An 11,433-nucleotide genomic window follows, 5' to 3' on the forward strand; every position below is an offset into this window, starting at 1 on the left:
AAGGTAAAGCGCAGCGCAGTAACGCGCAACTCGCGCGGCACGCTCGTGGCACGCACGCGACACGCCCGCGGAACGCTCGTGGCACGCGCGCGACACGCATGCTCTGTGTTCCTCGTAAATAACCAAGCTTACCCCAAACTTTCTCCAAGTACACTCGGTTCATTGTCTCTTTTCCGCACATTACTTTGTCTACGAGGAAGGCGGGCTCGTTCGCACTAGCGAGAGCGCAACTTTGTCATATTTTAGAATATTCTTTTTTTTTTAATAGAAATCTCTTAATTATCGGAACATCTAAAATTACGGAGAAAGAGTAAAAGTGTTTTAATTTACATAATAATATATCGTCTTGGGTATCATTTATAAAAAAATAATTGAGTCGTAATGTGATTGATATGAGTACAGTACAGTAGAAGGAAGCTTCGTTTCTTATTGCATAGGTCGCGGCGTGCGGGCGACTGCCCGCGCCCGGTCCGCGCCCGGTCCGCGCCCGGCCGCGCCCGGCCGCGCCCGGCCCGCGCCCGCCCGCGCCCGGCCCGTGCCTGGCCCGCGGCCCGGCGCGCCGGAAGTCGGACGCCGGCAGCCGCGACGGCGCGTCAATAAATTAAACACACACACATTTCCACTCTAAATCTCAAACTCTCAGTCACATTCATAATTACAATTTGTTCGTTTGGAATTGCTTCAATTATTAAAACTATGAACCATTAATTCCGTGTTGATCAACATTTAAACAGGAGATGCGACGACTCGCCCGCAGCCCCGCAGCCCCGGAGCCCCGGAGCCCCGGAGCCCCGTAGCCCCGGAGGCCCGGGTGACCACGATGTTTGTAGTCTTTGCAGCTCGGCTATTTTCGTATCCTACTAATATTATCTTATCATTGCTGAAGTTTGTTTTACTGTCCTCCAGTACAAATGGAAAATTGTCCACAGGAATTGATTATTTTGAATCCGGACCAAAATAAATACGGTCCAAAATGAATTTCGTCAAAATGTGCTGAAATATTATTTAGAGAAAAATTTCTATACAAATTGTATTGTTCCTAAATCTACGTAAATAGAAAAGATTCCATTTTTGACATACATTTTTGACGATATTCAGGATGGTGCAGTTGTATTTCAAATTGTAATTTTTTTGCTTGAACGTATATAATTTCGAGCTGTCGATTTTCCATTAGTACCTACTCATCCCAGCCTATACAGGGTGGCCCATTTATATCGGTCAGTATGGGAGTCTGAGTTTTTTTTTTTTTTTCAAAACAACCGGGTTCGATTCCCGAGCTGAGTACAGGGTTTTTTTTTAAATGCATGAATGCAGTTTTTCTTGTTATTAAAATCGATGTCATGGTTCCTAAGAAGAAATTTTCGTATGTAGTATAGTTTTAGACTTTCCCATACTGACCGATATAAATGGGCCATCCTGTATACGTCCCACTGCTGGGCACGAGTGTTCCTTATCACTATAGATACAATGCAAGTGAAGATCACTATGTGATTTTAGGGAATTCCCATGAGAATTTAGTAAAGTCTTCTTAGTAAGTATTTCAATTCGACTGCCAGTTGTAATGATTGACACGAGTGAAGCCGTGAGTAAAGGCTAGTTATAAATAAATTTCATAAAATAAATAATGGGCGATGGATGGAATTTTTAAAAGTGGCTGTTTTATTACCGGTAGGAATGAGCTTACTCGTCAATGGAAAAAAAATCCGATTTTTCTGTAGTAACCAATTAATTACAAAAAATAAAATAGTTTTCATTCTCGCCAAAATGAACTACTACGGTTACGGTTTTTGTCCAGGCCCTATATCACGAAGTGCAAAACTCGAACTTCGTATGTTGCCGTCCCGCTGACGCTTATGTCATTTAATACGCGAGTGACAGGGACGGTGCGATACGAACTTCGATTTGCGAGTTTCGTGGTAGTTCCTCAGTAGGGCTACTACGGAATTCAAAAATCGAAGTTCTTATCGTACCGTGCGGCGTCCCTCGCACCGCACCCTCGTATAAAATAATATTAGCGTCAGCGGGACGGTGCGATACGAACTTCGATTTTCAAATTTCGTAGTAGCCCTACTGTCCTACTGGTCTTCACGAACGAACGAAAAAAAACCTAATATCAATGTCAAATTGTTTACATTTTAAAAAAATGTTTGCATTCGACATAACCTCTTCCGCATTAATCTCAATCTTACGAATGCTTTCTTATTCACACCGGGACCGGACCTTTGATATTGCCTACTTTTTACGACGATACTCGGTTTTTCCCGGATTCGATTTTGGAAGCTACTACGTACGACGACCTACGGAACTGAAACAGCGGGCCTACTGCGAAATTCGAAAATCGAAGTTCGTTTCGTTCCGTGTCTCTGACTCATACTATTTAATACGAGAGTGACAGGGATGGTACGGTATGAACTTCGATTTTCTGCCGATCAAATGTGTGTTAGGTAAACTATGGAGAGCACCCAAAACATATTTCATTCCGACATGCACTAATATAATACCAATGTTAAAAAACCTGGTCTGAAAGTCGTTGCCATTGAAAGAGAACTGCAATAATGGTTGGAGCTGGTGCCTACTGGTGGGTGGTGGGTGGTGGGTCGAAACTGTCCTAAACAGAAACTTCTTTTCGTGAAGATTATTTAAACGCAAGTTATTTTAAATTCTATGAAATATCAACACCACTTCTTTATAAAATCGAGATTATATCTAAAAATACAACCGAATTGATAACCCCCTCCTTTTTTTGAAGTCGGTTAAACATATGAAAACTTCGAACATGCGGAAGAGGTTATATGTTATGTTAAATGTAAACAATTTGTCATTGAAGTTACGAGGACCAAGACAAAAACCGAATTCAGGCGTAATTTAATTAATTCATTTTATTTTTTTTAATTAAGTGGTACTACAGAAAAAATCTGATATTTTTTTTCATTGACGAGTAAGCTTCCTACCGATAAAAAATAATCAGCCACTTTTATCAATTTCATTCATCGCCCATTGAACATCCATTGAAGGATAGTTATTAACAATATTTAATGCCACATCGACAGCAGAATAACACAATGCGAGCCGAACACGAACTACAACCGAGCCGCGAGACTACCGACTACCGAGGGCCGAGGGCCGAGGGCCGAGGGCCGCGCCCGCGCACCATACAGCGTCGTAACACGTGCGAAGCGTCGTTACATATTTGGTAACCTTTATATATGTCTAGCATAATTATCATAGAGTTTAGAATTATCGCAGCGAGAGCCTTACACATGTATATAAAATATACTAACTTGTACTACAAAAAATATAGGTCCATTCCCGGAGGACGATGTTTCGCGAAACGTCGCAGAGTCCAGAGCGAGGACCGATCGCGAACAACAAAATAAATACACGCGGCCGCCCGGAGCCGGATCGGCCCGGCCCGGACCGGCCCGGACCGGCCCGGACCGGCCCGGCGGCGGGCCGGCGGGCCCGGAGGGGCGGCCGCGTCCGGCGCGCGCTGGCGATGCGGCGCGGCCGCCGCGCGCGGACCAGACCAAAACGTGCGCCTCGGAAGCGGAAACCGAAGAGCGACATCTACGGCGCGGCGGCGGCGGCGGCCGCGCGGGGGAGCGGGACGGCGCTAGACGCGCTCGCCCTCGGCGTCGCCGGCGCGCGCCGCGCCTCACACCAGCTGGTCGCGCGGCAGCATGGGCTCCGCGTCCGCGCCCGCCCCGCCCCCGCCCGCCCCCGCCCGCCGCCGCACAGCCGCAGCCCGAAGAAGTCCGCGCAGTTGCGCAGCGGGCCGCGCGAGAAGGGCGAGCGGCCGCCGCGCGCCGCGAAGTGCCGGTAGCGGCCGCGGTTCAGCTGCTCGTTGGTCGTCATGCCCAGGCACACCACCTGCAACAGCGAGCGAGCGAGTCAGCCGCGCGCCCCCCGCCCCCCCCGCCCCGCCCCGCCCCGCCCCCCCCGCCCCGCACTCACCAGGTACAGCTGGCAGCACGTCAGCACCGACACCCAGAACAGGTGGAAGGCGGCGTTGGCCAGCACCCACATGAGCCACGCGTTGCACTGCGCCCAGCGCAGCAGCGCCTCGCCGGCGCCGGCGCCCCCCTCCCCCTCCCCGGCCGCCCCCTCCGGCGGGCACTCCGCGCGGTAGTACTGGACGCCGCCCCACAGCATCCAGCAGCACATCACGATGAGGCTCACCAGGAACCCGATGAAGTGCCGGTGGTTGTTGGCGCCTGCAACACACGCCCGCGCCCGCGGAACGACCTGAGACGACCGCTAATATTTTTGTGTCACAAGGTGTTTTCATTCCTAAAAAAAATATAATACGTGGAATTTGCACACTAACGTCATCTACTGGCGCTGTAGTGCCTAGCTGACCGTGCCAATCCACCTTAAGATTTCAAAAATCAAAAGAGCGTCAGTTGGATTTGGAAAGGAAAAAAATAGCAAACCAAACGCCGCCAGAAACGCTCAAAATGGAGTCTGTTCTGTTTGTCTGTCCAATAATTTGCCAATGACAATCGCCCATGTAACTATTTGCCACTTCCGTTTGAAACAAAAAGTTTACGTTTATAACGTTTTTATAATTAATATCCCGTCCCTTTTACTCGCGTATTAAATGACATAAGCGTCAGTGGGATGGCAACATACGAACTTCGAGTTTTGCACTTCGTAGTAGCCAGTGAGGTACTTCGTATGCAGGTCAGTGCTCAAAGCGCTTTACAGACTGCAATGCACGATAATGAACGGACTTCTTTTTCCTTGAGTGGCAACACTGACATAGATAATAGATCGCTCGCATTTGGCTTGAAATTCGAACTAGTGGTTTTATTTTGCTTAATATACAAAATGTTCACACCCAATATCATATTTCATCAAGTTTTTCGCGATTCCCAAGGTCAAAGAATCGAATTGCTTTAAAATTCCAGAGAAATAATGCGTTGTTTGGGAGAAACGTGTCAAAATGGTGTTCTAGAGCGCTATCCTGCTCTGTCTCATGTTTTTTTTCCCCGTTCTGGCGGTTCACTTTTATATTACAGATTTTGTTCAAAAATAATATTTTGTTAAGATATATAATTGGGATGCACCAAAAAAAATGACCTATAGTTTTTATTTTATTTTTTGGAAAGAATAGGATATTTTAAGATACCATTTTCATTGATTTTGAATTTGGATGAGTTTTTAATTTTTTATATTTTTTTTACAAAATACGCTGGATGACGTCACAGTGAGACGTTCCATTGCCTTTAAAAATTCAGGTCGTACATAACATAATCTGTGGCATTACAATTTGACAATAATTCAAGCACGGCTTAGGGTCCTAAATGAACCATGACAAATAGTTTTATTTATTTCTCTTCTTTTAGCTTCGATTATTCTTATGTTTGTTTAATGGTGTGATAGTAAATAGATATTTTTTATTAAAATCTGATGTTTAAATTCTTTTGTATTTACTTGTAACGTAGCAATTTAATAATTTAATTTGTAAAAATACATTGGGAATACTCCTATACATTTCGGACTTTACGATAAATGACAACTGTTTAAAGACGGGTACGCATCATGTGATTAAAGTTCTATCTTTGCTATTATAAGCAGGACAGCAACATTTCAAACTGTCAATTTGCTTAAGAGTGTAGACCTGCTTTATAACTGCCTTTATGACGGGGGGACACTGCAGGGGTCGAATGAGGGTCATTACTTAAATTTTATTTATTTAATTCAGTTTATCACATTTTTGGAATCTGATTTCTGAAAACGCTGTACAAAGCCTATTTCTCCAAATGGTTTTCGATTTATTATATGTTGTCAAAAATTGGGACATCCCAACTGGGCCGATGTTGATACACATTATTTACTCGCATTATCGTCAGGAATACGCTGTTAAAATCTTTCGGGTCATAACAGCCCACGGTGTCTTAGGAATTGTGAAAATCGGAATTATTTCGGAGTATTTGGGTGTTCCCCTTTCCGAAACGATAGTGATGGCAAAAAACGTCGCAAAAACTACGGTGATAGGTATTAAAAAGAAACGTCCGAGTCAGCCGCCGCCGCCGCCGCCGCCGCCACTCACCGATGCAGTTGCCGACCCAGGGGCAGTGGTGGTCGAAGCGCGCCACGCAGCGGTTGCACACGGAGCAGTGCTTCGAGCGCAGCGGCCGCCGCACCAGGCACGCCGAGCAGAACCGCGCCGGGTCGAACCCGCCGCCGCCGTCGCTGCTCTCCGACAGCTCGATGATGGTCTGCGGGCAGCGGCAGCCATTGAGGTCAGTGAGAGGCCCCCACCACCCCACCACCCCCCACCAGCGATACTCACGCGGAACTTGTCGCGCGTGGAGGCGCGGATGACGCCGGGGTCGGAGCGCCACGAGCGCAGGAAGAAGTGCCACAGCAGCGCCGAGCACAGCGCGAACAGCAGCGACGCGCGCCACCCCGCCGCGCCACACACGAACACCGCCCACGTTATATAGAACCACGCCTGCAACACATAACGCACACACACACATCACACATCACACCCGCCTCGACACATAATACATCCCTACATAGTAGGATAGTAGACATTTTATAGCAGCAACGAAGTTAAGCTATACCTAAAAGAGAAGCCGATCGATATCACAAAACAATCGATAATTAGGTACCGGGAAACTCGCAGGTCACGCGGCCGGCTCGCGTCTATCGAGATGCGACGCGACCGAGCGTCGACGGCAGATGTCATTGCCGGCTCGAAAACAGAACCTAACGGCACACTGCGGGAGAATCGAACGCGGTATCTGCTGAGAAATTTACACGCTTTCCGAAGCTCAGCGAGCGTTCACGAGCTCTGAGACTCCAAGAGATGCTCAGTCGCTATTTACACGCCAGCGAAGGCGTTTCAGTGTTTCGGACGTTCCATCGATGAGGGTCGACGCTAGCTGCACCGTGTACCGTGTACCGTGTACCTTGGTCGCCAGGTAGACGCTGAGCGGGAACACGTTCTTGAGGTCGTCGTCCATGAGCGCCGCGGCGAGCGCGTGCAGCGCGGCCGACAGCGCCAGCAGCAGCAGCGCCTTGAGCGCCAGCCGGACCGTGCACGCACCTTGGTCGCCAGGTAGACGCTGAGCGGGAACACGTTCTTGAGGTCGTCGTCCATGAGCGCCGCGGCGAGCGCGTGCAGCGCGGCCGACAGCGCCAGCAGCAGCAGCGCCTTGAGCGCGTAGCGCGCGCGCGCCTCCAGCACCAGCCCCGCCAGGTAGAACGCCACGAACGGCGCCACCACCACCACCCACCACCGGAACTTCTGAAACATGACCCATTCAACTGCCTACGGAGTACGGACAGCGGACAGCGCATACTCGCGGTACGCGTCGCTAATAACGTTACGTTAATACCTACTAATTAAATAAACATTAAATTTGTTTAATTTCACTATCAAAACTATCATTAAGGAGAATTAAAAATCATTAAGGAATTAACAAAGGAAACAGTTTCAAACTTGTTTTTGTAGTGATGCCGATACACAGGTCCCGAGAGGAGCTTGACAGCGCGAATCAAAATCTTAGACAAGAGTGTGGTGGCCATTTTACTAAAACTACATTCACTGTTCTAGAAAGTTCTAAGTGCCTTCTATTTGTGAATCAAAGATTATATATCCACTAGATCTTAACGCCACAACCCCCTTGCCGTCCATGAGCTAGGATTGACACGCGCAAGAAAGTTTGGTCGAGGCGCTGATCAACGTGGGAATGTAACATCCTAATGCTACGTGATTATTGTTTTAATGATATTATGAATTAATGCGCCCTCTATCTGGGAAAATAGGCAATTGTAAAACTATTACTTTATCATTACTTGCGTTAGTGGTGGAGCACAGCGAGTCATCGGCTGTCAACAACTCTACTCACAGCTTGCAGTATAGCTCAGCTCTGTTATCGGCACAGCACTTACAGCAACAAAAAACCGCTAATGCGTCAAAAATAAGACTGCTGATTATTTTGAATTGAATAACTAATCGTGGAACACAAAAAAAAACTTTACGCTATTTATCAATAAATCCAAGACACAATCCTAATAAAAAAGGGTTGCGTCGAAGCGCGGCGCGATGTAGAACATTGAACGGCGCCATCAGCGCCAATTATTCTCGCGAGGCAGTTTCTCTAATGTCTATTCGAAGACTATGCGAGAATAGGGTCGGCAAAATATTTTAATTAACGTGTTAATTTGGCTCAGGTTAATCATAAAATGTAATAATTGTGCTGATACGAGCCTAGGGATTCAAAATAAATTATTGCAATCCATAATCGAATCGCTCCGGGCGCCCGCGCCATTCCCGGCGGCACCAGTATATCACCGCACGCCACAGGTATATCATAATGTTTTCAGTTTATTAATAATTTCCCCTCGCACCTTGTCGTAGAGCAAGCGTCGCAGCGGGTGGCGCCGCGTCGAGTGCAGCTCGTGGTCGCGCACGCGCTCCATCACCTTGGTGCCGATCCAGGGGGCGCCGCCCCCCGCGGCCCCCGCCGCCCCCCGCGGGCCCCCCGCCGCCCCCCGCCGCCGCCTGCAGCATGCCGAGCGGCGTGGCGCCGCGCAGGTTGGGCACGTCCAGCGGCGCGTTGCCCTGCAACACCATACAGTCACAGACCGACACGCTCCATTATTAAAATGGACACCAACCACTCGAAAATTAAATAAGATTAAGATTGTTTTTTGGAATCTTTTTGTATTTTTTTATTTCAATTCCAAATTTTACTTTTACGGTCATCCCGTAAAACCGAAATTGAAAATTGATTGATGGTCAGTTGACCATCAGTGGTGTAGCGGTATAGCACGCGGTACGGATTGCCGAGGACCTGGGTTCGATTCCCAGTGATGGTCTTATTTTTCTGTTTTTTCTGTGCATCTATATATCAGTTTGTATTTTCAATTAAATAAGACACCCGTGATATGTTTCAAACCGGTCTGTGGTACCTCTTTGAAGAGTTTGAACGAAAAGCACGGATTTTTTGTGATAAATAAACAAACACGTTAATCCATACTTTGGTGTCTATAAAAGGAAGAAAACTTAAATATAAGTATGTAGATATATTCAAGCATACAGTTATAAAAGGGATACATGATTTATTTGTTATATTCAGTTATGAATAATGCAAGTACCTACCTTGGCTTCAAAGAAACCGTTTTTATATCAAAACTGGATAAGGGAAGAGAAAGTAAAACAAAATATCAAATAGAATCACTTGAAAGCCTCTTTGTAGTTTGTTTATGGGTTAAGGGCTACCCGAGGTTTTCATCCATTTTTGACTACTTTTAAATCGTATCTCCTACTTTTGCACTACAGATAGAATTATAAGTCAAACGGCCATCAGATTTTGGAAAAAATTAATACTTAATTTTGTATGATTTTTTTAAACATTCTTAGTCAAAATACCATATATTATCACGCTATTTTTACACAAGTAATATTTACTCGACGTTTCGGCAACGTTACAGCTGCCGTGGTCACGAGTAGACATGTGTGTGAGGGTTTTCATTTGAAACTAATTAACACAAAAGATATGGCCAGAAAACCAGTATTTTGGCCTAAAATTGTTCAACTTTGATGCCACAGCACAGCACAGTGTGCAGTTTGTAGCACAGCCTTTTATCTGACTATGAGGCGCCAAGACAGGTAATGCGTTTTTAGGGTTCCATATCCGAAGGGAGACAAATGTTACAGGGCTGTTTCTCAAGAACAGTAATAGATTACACATTTGAAATTTATACATAAAGTGTATAATATTCTTATTCTTTTTAAAACAAACAAATAATAAAAAACTAGGTTTTCCGGTTTTTTAGCCTTTATGCTGTGCATTTATTTGTCTACAAGCCGCAATGATTTGGTAATACATTAGATTGTTCAAAAAGCAGGAAGGAAAAAGCTTACTACTAATTCCAGGATTTGAATTTTAAAAGGTGCCTAAATTAAAAAAAAAACATATTGTTCATATTCATATGGCATCACTTCGAAACCTGATAGCAGCATAAATCATTTCTGATGGATGATGCTCATTTTAAGTTTAAGACAGAAACTGTTTTAAAATTATTGAATAATAAAGCACTGATTTATAGATAAGGATAAAATGAACAGACACAAACAAGCAATTCTTTATAATTTGGTGCGCACAAGCTCTATCTATGACTATCTTAATCTGGTCAATTCTATTCCACTGATAAAAGATAAGGGCTAATGATTAACAGCGCCCGCTCATATTCCAAAGATACCATTCAACCAATAAAGGGAGCCAGGAGCTGGGACTCACATAGAGCACGAGGGTGGAGACGGCGGTGGAGTTGCGCGCCAGGATGGCCCAGTGCAGGGCCGTGTTGCCGTGCGCCGCGTCGGCGGGGCGGGGGTCGGCGCCCAGCGACAGCAGCAGGCGCGCGGGGTCCACGCCCGCCACGCGCCACGCCGCCCACATGAGCGGCGTCATGCCGCCCGCGTCGCCCGCGTCCGCCGCGCCCGCGCCGCCCGCCGCCACCAGGTACGCGCAGACGGCCGTGTGCCCGAACTGCGCCGCCAGGTGCAGCGCCGCGCAGCCCTCGGCGTCGCGCCGCGCCAGGTCGGCGCCCGCGCGCACCAGCAGCACGGCCGCCTCGAGGTGGCCCTGGCGCGCCGCCCAGTGCAGCGGCGTGGCGCGCAGCTCGCCGCCCACCGCGTCCACGGCGGCGCCGCGCGCCAGCAGGTACGCGCAGATCTCGCGCCGGTTGTTGATGGCGGCCCAGTGCAGCAGCGTGACGGTCTCGTGGTCGGGCTGGTTCACGTCCCAGCCGGCCTCCACGAGCTCGCGCACGCGATCAAAGGCGCCGTACTGCGTCGCCTTGACGATGTCGAAGCCGCTGTAGTCGCGCGCGGCGGGCTCGGCGCGGGCGGGCGCGGCGGCGGCGTCGTCCCGCTGCGCCGCGCCGCACTGCCCGCTGGCCGCCGCTCCGCACGTGCTCTCGTACATGCCGCTCACTCCGCTCCCTCGCTCCGTAGACGCATCCTCGTTCCCCCTTCGACGATCACGAATTCTTGCGCGAACGAAAACAGAGACGCGCAATTCTCTCGTTTGGTACCACTCCGATACAATGTACTATACTATCATAGCAAAAAAGGAAACTTCAATTATTGACATTTCATTCTGAACCACAGACTACGTAGAGCGATAGTTCATTAAAAACAATTTCATTACCGTGGCCTATAGTAGAAAAACGTACTGCAAAATAGGTTAGCCAACACAACAATATTGAGGCAGATTCAGACTAAACACTAAATGTTAGAGTCAATCGAGTAATTTTTAGAAAAAATATATTAGCTCCATCGAAACTATCGTTGATTCCGTCAATGTAATGTTAGAGCAAAAATATCTTTGGAGCAGTGTTAGTCACACTGTCAATGACAATGACAAACGTCAGTTATTTTTTTTAATGCCATTTGACTTTTTGACTTCT

General features: G+C 47.4%; 1 protein-coding gene across 1 annotated transcript; it reads right to left on the reverse strand.

The window, feature by feature from the left end:
- Nucleotides 1-3,567: 3,567 nt before the first annotated feature.
- Hip14 (palmitoyltransferase Hip14) lies at nt 3,568-11,182 on the reverse strand. The gene is made up of 8 exons (XM_074111438.1): nt 10,263-11,182; nt 8,506-8,581; nt 8,368-8,459; nt 7,061-7,261; nt 6,299-6,460; nt 6,056-6,224; nt 3,955-4,214; nt 3,568-3,870 (listed from the first exon to the last, which is right to left on the reverse strand). The coding sequence occupies exons 1-8, from the start codon at nt 10,947-10,949 to the stop codon at nt 3,568-3,570; spliced, it is 1,950 nt and encodes a 649-aa protein (XP_073967539.1). The 5' UTR covers nt 10,950-11,182.
- Nucleotides 11,183-11,433: the final 251 nt, after the last annotated feature.

The sequence above is a fragment of the Choristoneura fumiferana genome, chromosome 2 (assembly GCF_025370935.1).
Source record: "Choristoneura fumiferana chromosome 2, NRCan_CFum_1, whole genome shotgun sequence".
Taxonomy (NCBI): Eukaryota; Metazoa; Arthropoda; class Insecta; order Lepidoptera; family Tortricidae; genus Choristoneura; species Choristoneura fumiferana.